Source organism: Sycon ciliatum, chromosome 4, assembly GCF_964019385.1.
Source record: "Sycon ciliatum chromosome 4, ocSycCili1.1, whole genome shotgun sequence".
NCBI classification, from domain to species: Eukaryota; Metazoa; Porifera; class Calcarea; order Leucosolenida; family Sycettidae; genus Sycon; species Sycon ciliatum.
This window is the reverse complement of record NC_088646.1, coordinates 22,252,575-22,270,032: the sequence shown is the minus strand read 5'-3', so window position 1 is coordinate 22,270,032 and position 17,458 is coordinate 22,252,575. Positions and strand designations below refer to the sequence as shown.

At 46.5% G+C, this 17,458-nt stretch overlaps 1 protein-coding gene across 1 annotated transcript in view; it reads right to left on the bottom strand.

The window, feature by feature from the left end:
- Positions 1-770: 770 nt before the first annotated feature.
- LOC135815050 (uncharacterized) overlaps positions 771-17,458 on the bottom strand; it is a 23,743-nt gene continuing 7,055 nt past the window's right edge. Inside the window, exons 7-33 of the mRNA XM_065328279.1 lie at positions 16,862-16,957; positions 16,523-16,583; positions 16,134-16,200; positions 15,635-15,704; positions 15,121-15,148; positions 14,382-14,514; positions 13,980-14,067; positions 13,511-13,602; positions 12,620-12,752; positions 12,223-12,279; positions 11,737-11,761; positions 11,195-11,291; positions 10,577-10,646; positions 10,117-10,205; positions 9,465-9,563; positions 9,239-9,290; positions 8,739-8,786; positions 8,380-8,441; positions 8,139-8,225; positions 7,321-7,594; positions 6,693-6,800; positions 6,126-6,207; positions 5,419-5,517; positions 4,771-4,902; positions 3,966-4,058; positions 3,282-3,454; positions 771-1,713 (exon numbers count right to left, since the gene is read on the bottom strand). Of these exons, the coding sequence (XP_065184351.1) occupies positions 1,579-1,713; positions 3,282-3,454; positions 3,966-4,058; positions 4,771-4,902; positions 5,419-5,517; positions 6,126-6,207; positions 6,693-6,800; positions 7,321-7,594; positions 8,139-8,225; positions 8,380-8,441; positions 8,739-8,786; positions 9,239-9,290; positions 9,465-9,563; positions 10,117-10,205; positions 10,577-10,646; positions 11,195-11,291; positions 11,737-11,761; positions 12,223-12,279; positions 12,620-12,752; positions 13,511-13,602; positions 13,980-14,067; positions 14,382-14,514; positions 15,121-15,148; positions 15,635-15,704; positions 16,134-16,200; positions 16,523-16,583; positions 16,862-16,957 (2,550 nt within the window). The 3' untranslated portion in view covers positions 771-1,578. The remainder of the gene's footprint in view (positions 1,714-3,281; positions 3,455-3,965; positions 4,059-4,770; positions 4,903-5,418; positions 5,518-6,125; positions 6,208-6,692; positions 6,801-7,320; positions 7,595-8,138; positions 8,226-8,379; positions 8,442-8,738; positions 8,787-9,238; positions 9,291-9,464; positions 9,564-10,116; positions 10,206-10,576; positions 10,647-11,194; positions 11,292-11,736; positions 11,762-12,222; positions 12,280-12,619; positions 12,753-13,510; positions 13,603-13,979; positions 14,068-14,381; positions 14,515-15,120; positions 15,149-15,634; positions 15,705-16,133; positions 16,201-16,522; positions 16,584-16,861; positions 16,958-17,458) is intronic.

The window sequence follows — 17,458 nt, the reverse complement described above, 5'->3', positions numbered from 1 at the left end:
TCTTATTGAGTATGTCTGTGCCCCATGCAGTTCTGTGAATGCAGTTCTGTGAATGCAGTTCTGTGAATGCAGTTCAACCACATTGTACACGTTACTAGTACTAAAGTATTTCTTGTGTAGGTGACCGTGGTCGAGCACAATACACTGTAGCGTTGGCCACAAGATGAATCGATGCAGGAGCTAATCAGCCAGGAACGATTTCGTTCCATGCACCACTCAGGCAGGCTACCGACTACTGTGGCTTCTTGGACGCCACGCTGTGTGACTACGGCGGTGCTGCACGGCAAAGTGGGAAGAGGAAGAATGCAAGAAAAAAGTCTTCTACAAAGTCTTCTGGATGGTGAAGAGAAGAAAGATGACCTTTCTTCACCTAGACTAACTCGAGGTCGTAGAAAACGAATACTAGTAATACATTCCAGTTCAAGAATGAAACGTGAACGGATCACAGTTTCTCACCTTCCATTTCCATCGGCAAAACTATCTCCATCAAAAAGAAACGCAGCGGCTTCATTCTTTCACGTCCCACAAAGAAGGCAAGCCCCAGCAAGACAAAGCGAAGCTTTTTAGAACCACCCAGGGAGTCGTAAAATGCTCTTTTGCGACTCCCTGGAATCAACCATGATAGATGCTAGGGCTAAGGTACTACTACTAGGTTAGTACTAACAATCTTCACCACCGCTAGGGTTACAGACAACCTGCACCAGTGCATTGTCAAGCTAATACACTCTCGCGTCAGGAAGTCGTGGACGAAACTCCCTGCTAGCTCCTACTTCCGAGTAGCACAAAAATATCAGGGCGCTTTGTTATTTTTGGGCGTTGAAAACACCGACCACACAATACAAGTACAAACACACTGTAGCACATAATAATAATTATACCTGTACTTGTGCACAGCCAGCTAGCAACGCATGATAAATATGCCAGCATAAAATCCTCTGGAAATAGTGGAAACAACAATCATACAATCATGTAATTTCTAAAATAGAAAAGCAAATCTTCAGAAAAATATCAAAAGGGAATGGCAATTCATCGAGTAAATACCACAGCGGTTATTCGCAATGGGAGTAATAGGTAGTATGTACAAGTGGCAACACAGCACATGAGTTTGAATATTAATATTGAACATACAAATCTATTATCTTGACACGTTTTCCTCACAACTACTTCAGTCCAGCTGGGTACCAGCTGAAAGGAACTACTACGACACGTTCTCATAGCACATAAAACTGTCAGAACGATAGCTGCTCCAATATTACTATTCTATTAGTGAACCTTTGTACAAGGGAGCCAGAAGGAAGTGGCAAAAGGACCTAATAGGACTTACGCCTACAAAATACAAAATAACAAAAGCAGGTGTCCGCTAAAAATACATTAAACGGGGGACAAACAAACACGGACAAAGATTCTAGTGTCATATACATGTAGAGTACATAGCTACCATAAGGCACAGGTCTAACAAAGAGAGAGAGGGAGCTCACACGGGGCATAAACCAAACAAAAGGACAACAGTGCTATCATATACGCACACACACACGCACATACACACACGCACATACACACACGCACATACACACATGCCTAACAAGTGCATGATGCTAGTTCAGGCTGCCAGTTCCAGCTATTTCCCCAGAAACCAGCACATAGATATCCCGCTGGGCCACGTCCATCCAACTCAGGTCCCGTTACGAGATAGTCCGGTATGAGATTGGAGAACTATACAGCACAGACAGAGATAGATAGAGAGATAGATAGATAGATAGATAGATAGAGAGAGAGAGAGAGAGAGAGAGAGAGAGAAAGTGAAAGAGAAAGTGAAAGAGAAAGAAAGAGAGAGAGAGAAAAGTGAGACATCGCACCACAGTGCACAGAGCCCTCACTCTACATTTCGAAGCACTAGCCTGGTACATGTACATGTGTATGTATTGATAGAATCATGAGAACTGGCTACACTCTGCATATACAACATGGACAGATATATGGAACTATGGAAACTGCCACGCACATACAATTACACAAGTAACATGTACATGTACTAGAAATGGTGAGGGTGCGCTCACGCGGTAAGCAAGCTGAGCCTAACACAGGGACAGGAAGCTGCTGGAAACGTGATGCACACGGCCAGCTTTTCTGTGAGGTGGAGAGGGGACATGGAGTAGGATAGCTTTCCTGTGACTATTCCTGTGATCATTCTTGCTGTACATTGTATCCTCATTCTTGCTGTATATTGTATCCTCATTCTTGCTGTATATTGTATCCTCATGCAAAGAGCCCGCTTCAGGCTATTCATAAGCTAAACATTCAGAAGCTTTCAGCGAGTATCAAAATGTCTTCTCACCAGGAAGAATACAGGCAGAAGGAAAGTGCTTGTGGAAAATGTCTGAATGCCACTTGTGCAGAGTCTGTAGCTCGTTCGTTTCCTTTGTCTAATTGTACTTTTTTTGTCTCCTAGAAATGTATTTGCTTCACTGCAATCTGCCTCTCGGACCTGCCTCAAGATGTCCACACACACACACACACACACATATACTACTTCGGATGTCAGAGAGAAGTAGCAAGTTAGTTGCTTGCTTCATGGAACAAAGTATAATTCACTTTTCAAGGAAGCACTCTGTGCGAGAGCTCGGCTGCAGCCAAATAATAAATACCACGATTTGCACGTGACCCGGTTTGACCGAGTCTTCCTCATCTGTAGGAATGCCACCACCCTCAAGGATCAAGGCGCAGATGCAGCTCCTAAAGCAGTGGGTGGTGAGTAGATCAGACCCACCACCAAAGTGGTCAAAGACTGAAAATCCCATTCGCTGCATCCATATTTCCCTTGTTCCAGGTCACAAGATCCCGTCGCAGCATGGCTGGAAAAATCCTTCCGCTTCCAAGCAGGACTTGAACCTGGTACCCTCTGTTTCTCAATCATGGTTTTATACCACCCCACTATGCCTGCCTGCAGATGCGCAGTATATTTCTTTCCTCCAATCGCTAGTTTTAAAGTTTTACATATTTATACGTGAACAAAGATGTAAAGGAGGAGATAGACTTCACCAGAGATGATCAACCACAAAAGGGAGCGTCCTAGTTGGGCCAGAACAACAGAACAACGTGGGTATTTAGTACTATTTACAATACGCTACGTTGACTATAGATCCGCATGTGACACGTTGCCATCTCTATGGGAGTGCACGCAAGCATGAAGAGTATTTAAAAAAGACCCTGGGTTAGCACTTAGCAGGCTGAAAGAGCAGCCCCCCCCCCCCCCCCCTGATGACAGTGGGCATGTGCCTTACCGGTGAACGTGCCATGGGTGGAATGGTGGGTGTAGCAAGGCTGGCGACGTTCAGTACTCCCTGCACAGTGTTACCGGCCAAGACCAGGGCCAGACCGTCTGCTGCACCGTGCGGCGTCAGCACCAGTGCCCCGGACTGCGGGTTCTTGTAAGTGCAGTGCTGCAGCTGAATACCTGCATGAACAGACAGACAGCAGCAATGACAGAATGACAGGACTGCTCCGGTGAATGCCTGTGATCAACGAAGCATACAGGATAATCATCGAATCAGTGAGGTACGTGTGCAATCATGATGGATCCACTTCAGCAGCAGCCACTGAACAGAAGTGACACATTATCAAAAGTAACCCAGAATCGAACTGCTTCCTTAGTACACGGAGGACATGGTAAGATGTATGGGTACGAAGTACTTCTTTCAAAAAGGTGATGGCAAGGAGGCTAACAGCCAGGCTAGTTAGTGCTAATCAGAGAGCTACACACATAACATCAAACAGACACAAGTACTATTCATAGCTTTGGAAGTTTGTACACCTCGATAAAGGAACACCGACCCTAATTCAGCCTTACCTACTGGTAGAAGGGAAAGTACCATGGCCATAATGTCAAGCCTACACTACACTAAGAGTGTACTATGTGTTATACACACAACAACCACATATCACGGATAACTTGTCTAGTGACTTACCGCCCTTTCCAACGGAAATGGGGACACGTGATAGAGCTGACTCGGCAAAGCTGTTCAGCTGTGGACCACCTACGATGATGAGATTGTACTTAGCTGCATTGCAAATACACAAAGAAAGTAACACGCATGCACATACACACACAGACACAAACATAATATTATATTGAAGTATACTGCACACAGAGGTGAGAATATTTGTTATACTTTTATAAAGTCTGTGAGTTGTACATCTGTGAAAAAGGTCAACTGAGTGATAACAAAGAAAGGATTACAGCACAGATACGTGCTTACTGCAGTCCTGCTCAATGAAATCCAGTCGCTGCACTCAAGTATGCGCCGGGCGTTGCGCAGCCCTAGACCTGCGGACACTATAAACATCATCATGTATCACTAACCCTCTTCATCTCTTCCTCAGTCTCTCTTTCTCCCTTCACCCAAACTTACAAATTTCTAAATACTACATACTGCAGCGGTCCTGGAACCCATTGTTTCACAATGGTAGATGTTGGGTCGATGTTGAAAGATGAAGACACACATGCATGTACGCATATGCACGTGCATGTACACACATACACACGTACATGTACACACATGGGTGCGTGCGTGCGCACGCACGCACGCACACACACACACATATATATGTACACACACACATATGTACACACACACACACACACACACACACACACACACACACACACACACACACACACACACACACACACACACACACACACACATATGTACACAGTACTACACACACATACACACACACACACCCAGTATGAGTCATATATGTACTTACCAGCAGTTTCCGGTGACAGCTTGCTATCATGAATAACAGGGGCTAGAGTGTCCGACATGAGGAAAAACAGGTTGGCGATGTAGAGAGCTGCCTGGTGCAGGGATGCTGTGTCCTCGCTGGAGCCAGATGTTCCTAGCAACATGACAAGAGATGACAGATAAAAAGGTAACTTTGAGCTTGCAAACGCTTGTACTGTAAAGTATGCGAGATCATCTCCACCACCTGGGCCCTTTTGTGGTCATGTTTTCGAGGTGGGGCATATGAGCAAGTTCCGCATGCAGGTCATACGGTACACTGTACGTAAATTGCACGTGGTGCAGGTAATCCATACTCATTTCATTTTCAAGTGGAAGCGAACTGCAGACAAGACAAAAAAGCTACGCAATGGCCAGCGTGACCCTAGCACACTCAGGTTCCTATATCGTACGACCTTTAGTTGCAGTCAGACATACCATTTTCCTTTCCCTGGCGGTCATCAATCAAGGCGGGGTGCTCTGGCAAGATAGGGTGTTTGGGCAGTATTATACAGCGCATGAGCGGTTCAAATTTTTCTGCAAATGGCTCAGGGATTTTAATTGGCACTTCGAAGTATAAACGACACAAGACGGACACGTCACAGTAGCTACCACTATGACAAGCCCAACTCACCGACAACAATGAGGAAGGGACGTTCGGCCACACGACGTGCAGGACCCATTGTTGACGCAAGCCTCTCGTTTTCCGCATCCTTGCACTCGCCCCATTTATCTGCAAAAAAAAAACAAATAGAAAAAGCAGCTAATGAGCTCACTTCACAAGGAGAACGCCTAATAGCCTTACCACAGGATACATGCCGCATTCGCTGAAGTATAACACACACCTGAATACAATGCACACCCTTTTTGACCCTAATTTGAACCCTTTAAGGTATATTCAGAGTGAAATATACAGCCTCGATTTGAGAGAAAAAGGTAATAATCAAGACAAAATGACATACACTCTAGAGCAAGTGATCTATCTCTGCTGGCTGCCAACTTCCAAAGATGATCTGCGCGACAACTTGACAGGTATAGACTCGACTCGCACAAACAGCAAATAGTTTAGGCAACATGCGTATGGCTTTAGTACGTTGGGCCGGAGGTGGCAAATCTCACACCAGTCCAGCAATCACGTGACATTGAAAAGTAGTGCATGTACTGCTTTGGCATGCATCTTCATAATCGGAGCGTAGTGTGCATTTGTCATTTTGAACCTAAAATAGCTTATCCAAAATCGCATACTATTCGGGAGCCAGCAGCAGCAGCAGGAGCAGTGGGAATGGGTAGATGTTACAAGTAGCTAGAGTGACTAAATGCTGTACGGTTACATGATCTTACCAGAAACAGTTGGGCGGCACAGCTGCACTGCCTTGTCAGCAGTGACCGACTTGATAAGAGCGGAAACATCAGAGCCATCGATCTACACACAAGCACACCAGCACAAGCACACACAAGCCCAGGACTATTAGAACACAGCAGGGTGAGCATGTGTACAAGGCTGCACTGCACTCACAGTTCAGCAAGTTATGGTTACTCACTATGTCCTCCTCCTCTTCCAGCCAGGCTATCAAAGGAGAGCGAAATGCGCAATGATTGCCACTGGTTTGACAAAGGGAAGCAAGTCTCTCACTGCGTCCACACAGAATGCACCCGTTAGCTGCTCTGGCTACACAGCTAGGATAAATGAATGCACCCGTTAGCTGCTCTGGCTACACAGTTAGGATAAATACACCTGTCACACACCCAAGACTGACTGCTAGCACATGAAGTGGCCAAGTAAGTCGAAACGTTACCAATGATCCAACATAGGAAGCCATCCAATGATCATACCACAGCACAGCCCAGAGCTAGGGCAACAATGTCCCAGCTTGGCAGCAAGGGAACAAGAACGAAAATCCCACTCACGTCTACTTTCCTGCCCGACCACTGGGCAGGTGCGATGGCGGGCTCACTGAACGACAAGCGACGCACATTGACCGTACGAAGGGAGCCGCGTCCTGGCTGGATGGTGATCTTTAGAAGAAAAATAAAAACCATACACACACCACTGCCATCCACAACTGGAAAACAAAATAGGACACATGGGCATTCACCAGTGATTTCCAGTACATGCACATGTAACTGCTGACAACACGGCAGCAGATGGAAGCACAGACAGAGAACGAGAAAGGGGTTACAACAAATTATTCATCTTCTACTTATTGTGAGAATGAGAAAGGATATAGTTGGCAGTATCTATCTCACTTAATGCGTCAGTCGGAGCATCCGGCACCTGCTGTTAAGGATAGCGCAGGGTGCCGCCGTGCATAGCAACAAACTACTCAATGCTTCTCTGAAAGTATACAGTGTCAGCAGAGGAATTGCTGGTACCGAAAGCTTTTTTCACTAGAAGTCAAGATTAGACCTTCTGTTAGAAAAAGATGTTCAACTTCTGCTAAGGGGGTGTGCACTACTTGTCGAACAGTATGAATTCAAACTTTCTGCCAGCTTCTAGTCTCCAAGTGAGTAATTTCGCTGCATCAACATTGTTTACCTTGACCGTAGACTGGCGGAGAGCCAGGATCTGCTGCACAACTGCCACACCACGCACACTGCCCTGGAAAGCCGGATTGACCACGGTCAGCAGGAATGTGCCACGCGCCCGCATCTTCTCGGTCAGGTAGTATCCGCGACTGTAGCGTGATGTCGCCGCAACGCAGCCCTTTTCGCCCTTGGCCTTGCAGACCGGGGTCTTGATGGGTGCAGTGACCTCGTTCACAAATCTCCTCACTTCCTCGTCACCGGTTACACCACCATCATTGGACGTTCTATAAACCAAGAGCAATCAATGCACAACATTGGAAGAGATCAGAACTTCCTAATTCTATAAAAAAATTGTAGTATTGTCTCAGCATTGTTGCACAAGAGCACACTATCTTCATTGCCTTACTACTCAACTATTCATAGCAGAATACGAAAAGCAGCGGCTGCAGAAGTTGCTTGCTTCTGGGAGCACAGCTGGATGAGCACTTCAGTTCGAATACTCAAGCAAGCCAAATAGCAAGTCCAATGTGAATTTCATGAAGCTGAAGCATGAACAGTGGCAAACAGGGCTGATGTGTGTGTGTGTGTGGGGGGGGGGGGAGTTACAACAACAACAACAACAACAACAGCAGCAGCAGCAGCAACAACATCATCAACATCAACATCAACATCAACATCAACATCAACAACAACAACAACAACAACAACAACAACAACAACAACAACAACAACAACAACAACAACAACAACAACAACAACAACAACAACAACAACAACAACAACAACAACAACAGCAACAAGAAAGAAGCAGCACGAGTTAAAACTAACTTCGTATCCCACCACCAATGGTCCTTGCCAGCCAGCTCTGTGTAGTTCACGCGGACACCAGAAGCTTCCAATGCACGACGCATACGCCTGTACAGTGGCACGACAAACAAGAGAGGCTGATTTGTTCAATGAACTGGCCAGCAATGCAACTTCCAAAGTCCATAAAATAAAAACACACACTTAAACACAGTGCAATGGGGAAGAGTATATAGGTATGGCTGTGCATTCTCCACAACTCTACCTTAGATAGTATGGATGTACAGTCCTGTCATCTGCACCCACACGAGCCAGTACTGGCACACCCTGAGAACACCAACACAACACAGCAAACACACACTATCAGCTGAAACTGAAAGAATACCGCTACACCTGCATGTGGGACCAGCGGCTTGCTAGCCGATTCCAAACACGCCAAGAAAACCGTGCGGCAAGCACGAGTTCCCCAGCAATGCACCAGGATGATTCACATTAACAGATAGCTGAAAGCATTCCAACCGTATGGAAAAGCAAGGATAGACAACTTAGTTAGGAGAGCGTCAATGCAAAAGTGGTTGACACATCACAGAGAAAAAAAAGGGGGGGGGGGGAATAGCTACTCACCTTCAAGTTGGACACATGGCGATCCACTTCATTTTCTGAAATACAGGACTGTTATCGCACAAACACAGAACAGATACAGAGACCAGCAAACCAAACAGCCAAGATGATTATGGTTATTTTGCGAAAGTCGTGGTGCTCGGATTTAGTGCGGGCCAACCAATGGCATACACATAAAAATTAATCCTACAAGTCAGCAGAAAAGAGTCCACAAGACACCACCATAGCTTAGCTGATGGTGGAACAGTAGACGGCACCTTTTTTGTTGTTTCTCTCCCATTTTTTGTGTTTTTTTACAAGAGAACACAAACCCGGCTCAAGACAAACACCAAAAATAGATGAATACATCGCAGGGGGTAGGATGAAAGAAAGGATTGGAGCATTAAGTAGGATACTTGGTCCTTACAATCAGGACAAGATCCACGAAGAAAGCATTCAGAATATTAGGAAGGAGACACTTCGCCTGCAACAAGAGCACGGCAATCAGAAGTGTGTGGTCTTACCTCCAGCACTCTCTTGACAGATGGGTCGATGAAACTGGAGCTGACGTCATGCCTGCACACAGAAACACACGGGTACGACAAGAAACATGACCATATCAATCAGTATACATGTTCTGTTGGCTCTTCTTGCTGTGTGTGCACCTACACTGTGCAGACAAGGAGAGCTTCAATGATACAGGTAAAGACACCAACAAGTAAAACACAGCAGCTATCACACCCTACTCACACAAAGAACAAGTTGGAAGAACCATACTCTTCCTTCGTATTCCAGCCGGCCGCTGTTGACACGCCAAGAGCCAAATCAGGGAAATGAGTAGCCAGGTGCCTGAGATGGAAAAAGAAACAGAAAGAGCAGGGACAGATTCTCTCAGCTCCTTCCTTGGGGAATACAGTGGAACACGCCGAGTGCATACTCGGATAAGACGTACACTTGCTTTAATAGTAGCTACGGACAGTGTCCAGGGCATGGGTGTACATACTGCCTCATATTCAAGTGTGCTTGGATTAGAAGTACCTCTGGGCTCCGGCACTAGGTGCACTTTATTGTTCTCCTTGGGGGTACATGTACATTTCATCAGAGTTTCCACTGTAGCTCATAAAGCCTCTCTTACAGGAAAGCAAAACTCAATTCGCCATGATGGTGGATTGGAACACAACACACATACTGAACAATTGCATGAAAGGTAGTTCCACTGCAGCTTGTTATCACACAACGATTCCAGCGTGTTAAAGTAAAGGCGCTTGGACATCGTTTCTACTACATACGGGGTGGGATGCACGACTGTGCTGCTATGCAGAGTCAAAGTAGCGGCACAAGAGCATACCACCAATGCTCAGGTATACAGACAGTACTTGTAATGGTCTCTCTGGTAACTTACCAGCAACCGTGACCGCCCATGGAGTGACCGGCAAATAGCACACGATTCACGTCCACTTTGTGAGGAATCCAGGGATTATCTTTCACCAGCTACACATAAATCCAGAGCAACAACAATCAATAATTACACATGTACATGTGGTATGAAATCACCTAACACTGGTTAAAAACCAGTATTAGATGTCACTGTTTCCGAACACAGTGTCCTCCACCTTGTTTCATGCTGTCAATCTAACAATTGCATGTACATGTGGTGTATAGGGACTATTGGGCAAGAAGACCAGCGAAAGTTTAGCTTCAAAGTAGAATGGCCTATTGCCTGAGTATTGGAGGGGCCACAACCAATTGACAGAAAAAGCCAGAACGTATTCTCAGCTTCACGAGCATGTTAGTGTCACACCCACAGGAAAACACAAGAGCGCGCTTACACATAAACACGTACGAGAAGACAATTTCCCTACCTCGGCCAAAGCCTTCAACGCAGTCAGTGCGGTGAGAGCACCGGGTCCTTCCCAGTTATGGGCACCATGTCTAAGCACACACACACACACACACACACGCGCGCGCGCACACGCGCACGCACACATGCACACACACACACACACACACACACACACACACACACACACACACACACACACACGCATGCACACACGCATGCACACACGCAAACACACACACACACACATGCACACACACACACACACACACGCATGCACACACGCAAACACACGCACACACACATGCACACACACACACGCATGCACACACGCATGCACACACACACACACACACACACGTGCGCGTCCGCGTAGCACAAACACGATAAAACTCTACTGTACTGGCAAATGGAGTGGAAATAAATCTCATTTTTCATGGGGGAAACCAACTGAACCTTCTGGTGCACCATCATGATTACCTGCACCATTCAGCAGGCACTACTACGGGCATGTTTGTAACAAGTGTAGCTGACGTGACCACTGCACGCACATGTACAGCACCTCATTCATTTTATCATGATAGTGAGGACATTGTAGCATTACGTACATGTGTACAGATAGTGCAGTCATGGAACATACCGAGTGGGAGCCAGCGTCCAGACTGTGTCGAGTCCGTACTGCATCTCGCCGTTCTCCATATGCTTGTAACTGTCTGCCTGATTGCCCGGTGTAACACCTACATGGACACACAAACAGACACAAGATGAATCATCGATGGATATGGTGCACACTCACAGGCACTCACATACAAGCAAGCACTGATGTGTACTCAATCACAGACGCACAAAAGATGCGTACATTGACACATAAAAAACGAACAAAAAATGCACACGTCTCTTGCAGAAACCTGATACCACGCAAGGAATTTGTCGATCATACTGGAAAAACTTGAAGGTTTGTAGATGGATTAAGAAGGCCACATTTCTAGTCGATGACCACAAATAACATGACAATGTCCCTACTGCAGTACTTCTGTAGCAGATTCTCCTACAATTACGGGCTCGTAGAGGGAAGTTCACACAGGCAATGCCAAACTCTCCAATTCATAAGGAGACCGGTGCTTGTGTGGAACTTATAATTGTCACAAGACAAGCAAAGCAGCAAAATGACAATGCTCTCACCTGTTCCGTGCATGCTGAGCATGACCTGTAACACAAACACACAGGACAAATCTAGTGAACAAGACACAAGACACACTACAGGCAAGCAGCTGTTGATACCAGTACATGCACACAGCATACACAATCATGGCCAGTGCTGGATCCATGCTCACAGACACTCAATCAGCCCAGGTTTCCTTGCCTGTCAGTGTCTTCTTCAAACTTCTTCAACTAAACATTAAACTATCCCATCCCCGCATTGCAAAAGAGGTCCCCGTTCAGGATTTCGCACACATGACAATACTGACAAGGACTGGGTGGCTGCCTCCTAAGTAATAGCTGCAGCAGCAGCAGTAGCAGCACCAGCAGCAGCGACAGGAGCAGTGGCAGCAGCAGCTGGAATGACCAGCAAGAATAGCTATGGGCTACAACCACGGGGCTATTGTACAGGGAGGGTGACGGCACGCATGCATTGCTATGACTCGAGCAATACTTGGCAAAACTCACTGGGCAGCCTGACTCTGGGCAATCCCCGACTGGCCGGATGGCAGCAGCATGCTGGACCTGTCATACAGCACGACAGACAAATGGTAAAATTAGCACACAAACATACAAACATACACACACACACACACACACAAATGACACATGCACACACATGGGTGCACACATGCATAGTATTGCATACATACACATGTGTGCACGAACACACACGAGCCAGTGCGCTTCACTAAACATGTACAATGTCTATTTCACATGTTAACTTTGTCACCGTATCGAGTACAGTGCAAATGAATATTGTTCTCAATCAGCCTATACTAGTGAATGGTTGACAACAATTGCATGATGACTGAGTTGACACACACTCATTACTGGTACACTCACTCCCCTGGCACTAGCTTACCGAGCCATCATGATCGATGAAGGTAAACAAGAAAGAGTTAGTGTAGTTGCGGCAGCGAATGTTCAGCCGCGTCTCGTGTGTCTTGCCCACTCCACTGGTGGCAATGCGGATGCTGTATTGCACATAGGTGTCACTGCCACGTAAACACACAGATATGCAGACACACACAGACAGACACACATGCAGACACACACGCAGACACACGCAGACACACACACAGACACACGCAGACACACGCAGACACACACACACACACACACACACACACACACACACACACACACACACACACATGTACCCAAAATACATGAACAATATTCAGATTGCTGCTCCTCACCACATCAAACCCGCTGAACAAGATGCACGTGTGTGTGTGTGTGTGTGTGTGTGTGTGGGAGGGGTGTGTGGGAGGGGTGTGTGTGGGTGCGCGCGTGCGTGTGTACTTCTGTGACTTGTCTCGTCTCCTGCGGAGGGTGCTCGTTGCGGAGCTGCCACAAACCCGCCCACGGTGTGGCCCAAAGCGGCATTGGAGGGATGCTGTGCAGCAGGATTTCTGTATGATTGACATTCCTGAGGAGCATTGGTGCGAGCTCGCACAGAGTCGTGGTGAATGGAGGCAGTTGTGCCGTCGTCTGAAGCCGCAGCGGATTGTGGTGAAGGAATTCCGCTGCGTATGTGGTCGTGTCTTCTCCCGCCCTGGAGATTTAAAGAAATACTTCCGCTTCTGCTCTGCCTGACACCGATCCTGATTGTAGATGAGTATTCAAGGTTCAAGGTTCAAGGCTCAAGGTGTGTGTGCATGCACACGTGTGTGTGTGAGTGTGTGTGTTCCGCGTATTTGTTATCATTACCATTTAATACATGTATTTAATCATCAAGGCAAGCACTCACGGTTGACCACGCTTTGGTGGAGGACAGCCATTGAGATCCGTTCCCGGTTCGCTGCCAGCCTTGTTCGACAATTGCACCACCAGTGTGCTCAGCTAGATAGCAGCACAGGAATCCACGAACAAACACAACCAACAATGGCTGAAATTCACCAGCAGTAAGAACAAAATTGCTCTCTTTCAGTTACATGCAGAGATACAAACATCCCTGCTCGACTCTGCAGCTGACTCTTCTACTTGCATCTTCTCACTCAATCACTCACTCACTCACTCATACTTTCTCTGCCCAAAGCAGGGAACATGATACCCAAACAAACCGTCACAACACAGAAAGCTGGCCCCTATCATCAGCACTAAAATTAGTCAAACCTGATCCATTACAGCCAGTTGCATGGACAAGGATATCATTATAAGTAGGCTAGCATGCATTCATGCATCAGCTCCCTCGTGAGCGCATACAGTGCACAACATACCTGACCAGGAGCGATAGGTAGCTGAGGCAGATCCTCTGGTAAACTGACTGAGAGTGGTATCTCCTTGGACTGAACTGACAGCGATATCCTGTTCACCCACACACAAACCAATGCCACTTACACATGTACATATACACAACTAGACAGTATACACCTACATACATACATTGTAATATCTAGAATGATGCATGTTGTGCAGAGCATACAGAGAGCTGTATAGTACAACTACACCGTAATAACTTTGTCTGTGGACACACATCCACATGCATGCGCCACCGCTACCACCACCCCGGTCAACCATACACACCGGCACATTAACAGTTTGTTACACCTTGCAAGATCGCGAAAATTTAGTGACGTGAATACTGGGCGGTTTGCAGTAGAAAAAAGCTCCCGAGTTACCTAAACGTGGATGGGTCCAGCCACTTCTTGCCGTTGCGATTGAAGATGGGAACAGCAAGGAGACCGTTGAGAGTGTGCCGTGCCAGTAGCTCGGGTACAAAGTGAGGATGATGGATAGCCATTGTATTGCCATCTAGAGGAGACAAGCACAACACAAAATATCATGTACATAGAGTGTCCTTCAAAGTGGATAGCTTTCTGATGATTACGCAGTAGCATGAAACTCTGAATAGAGACGTATTGATTTTCTTACGCTGGACTTTCTATACACATGGAGTTTGTAAGCCAGAAGAAAAGAAATTCATAAAACATCTCCTGGTAATCTTGAGCCATCGTTAGAAGACCGCCAGCATTCAAGATGAATACAGTCAGACCTCGCTTAACCGCACACATCCGTTTTCCACAAAAATGTCCGGATAGGCGAGGGAACCGGATAACCGAACACCGGTTATGTAGGATGCATTGCGTATGCTGTAGATCTGTAACCAGCTATTTTCTTCCGGATGGCGAGGGATCCGGATAAAAAGGACCGGATAAGCGAGGTCTGACTGTACATCAGACTGTTCACACAACACAAAGCGGAGGTGCACCGTGTAAGTAAAACCCAGAGTTGGGTGCCACCACAATTATTTTCCGAACAGGAACTACTGAGGTGAGTGGGACTGCCCTTCGTGCGCGTAGTAAGATTGGTGAAGACCAGCTGGACAACTGGTACCGAATCATACCATCCACAACTTACCTTGTATGGCAAATTCACAGCGGAAAACCTACAGAGCAGAAGCACAGGACAAAGCAAACAAAAGCATTGAAACAATAATTATGTCCATTTCAACAACAATGTATGGCAGACACATAGCAGTATGCAGAGTATACAATACACGCATTATAATTATGTACTGTAGTACATGAGAGCATAGTCTCAAAGTAATAACCCCATGTCATACAGAAAAAAACAAAATGAACATCAGGGTTCTAGCCAAAGGGGGTAGATACATGTAGGGGGGGGGGGGGCACAGCCCCCCCCCCCCCCCCCCCCCTAACTCATTCTCCGATTTTTGAGTTTTTTCAGGCCATTCAACGAAATACAGTCGATAGTCTGTACTAGAGGGTTCATAAAGGCACATTTGTCTGGGGTGAAGTCAGGCGTTCGCCCAGTACGTTGCATTTCGCACTGCAATACAGTTATTTTGAAAATGGAAAAATGGGTTCTGGGGTAACTGTTTTGTATGGCACTTTGTCAAGTTTCCACTTACGCCCAGTTGCGCCTTGGTGCGCAGTTTGACACGGAACAAGTGGAGACCGGACTCCAATGGAATGGAGAACCTGAAACGCAACAAGAGAGCAGGGCAGGCCACATCATGCAGATCAGTGTGTCAGCAATACATCCTAACGTTTAACCAAGTCACAGCAGCAGCAGCAGCAGCACCACCAGCACCAGCAGCAGCAGCACCACTACTACATGTACAACCACTTCCATCATTCTTAACATGTGGCCTCGCTTCCAACAGAATGTGGCTGCCGTGATGTACATGCTACTAGGTAGTGACTACTCTCGCTACTTGACAACGCTCGCCGCAACAAACATGTCAAGATTCTGCTTCGCCCAGGGGTCGTGTTTTAGCAAGATGCACACGCATACATGTACGTAGTACACGGAGAATCACGGCTAGCTGAGAAGCAGCCCAGTGCTGGAAACGCAGACTTGATGAACATGAGCGTGCTGCTGCTGTGCATCTCAGAGCAGCTGCTTACCAGAACTGTTCCCGGTGGTACACATCGCCGTTGATCATCTTGTCATCAATCCACACAGTGTTGACATCTTTGGTTTGCAGGTACAAGAGTATGGAAATCAGCAGAACACATGATTAGTGACAGCAATCAAACTATGTCAATGAGAACACAATTAGCGACGACAGTCAAGCTATGTCATGCATAACAGTAGCAGAAACGTCTGCTTTGAGCGCACTGTGCAGAATGGCTCACTACTGTGATTCCCCCATCGGCTAGTGAGAGAACTGAATAAGAGAGCTCCGAGTGCATCCCAGAAATCCTACGCACAACTACTTGTACATTCCAGTGTGTATATAAATATTGCACTCAATAGCTCTAGAACAAAGAGAAATTATCAGTTGGAAACTCACCCAAACAGCGGACGACATAGGTAGCATCACGGTTAACGGCAAACTCTGCGACAAACCATGCCTTAAAAGAGGCAATCAACAGGAATACAAAATGATTTATTGAGTAGAACTATTGGAAGAGCTTTGTCACCCGACGCGGGGTCGATATACCAGTATTTCTCCTGAAGCATATAGGTGATAGAACGCTAGAACTACAATACAAACTGAGATGTCTGAATAACTATATATACAAAATCATTTCTACTTTGTGTGGGTAGGGGGAGGGGGCTCTATGCCATGAGTCGACAAGCACCTGATGCTATAGACGCTTCAATTAACATATATATTAGAAGCAATTACCTGCCATTCTAATAATCCCATGGAGCCCATTCCGTTCACCAAGTCATTCCAATCAACATCTGGCTGCACACGCACAGTTCCAGCCGGATCGCCAGCCTGCAAAGTGATGGGCACAAATTTCCAAACACATGTACAAACACGCGCACGCATACACAGGCATACAAAGGAAAAAGGATTTAGGATCAGGAAGTGTGTTTGTCAAAGAGCCCTACTGTTAAATTCCATGAATACGAGTACACCCACTCAAAATAACGCCCATGACTGAAATAGTGCCCATCGAATTGACATCTACACTAATATCCCGTGAGTTTGCCCATGCCCGAAAACCGCCCAGGCTGTAAAAAACGGTGACCGTGCACTGCCATGACATGCATACGGTATACGAGCAAAATTCACTTGATTTTACCCGGTACTTTTGCCCAGTATAATGTAGGTTTGCAACAGGCAAACCAAAGTTATTATGTCACAGAAGCACTCGCAGCCAGCGCCTCGCAGAAAGTCCGCAACGCCGGCTGTCATCGTCCCCAAGCGTGGGGAAAATGGCACATGCGCAGGCGTGGGATTCGCAGCCTTGCTGGCAACGAACAGCAGCGAGAC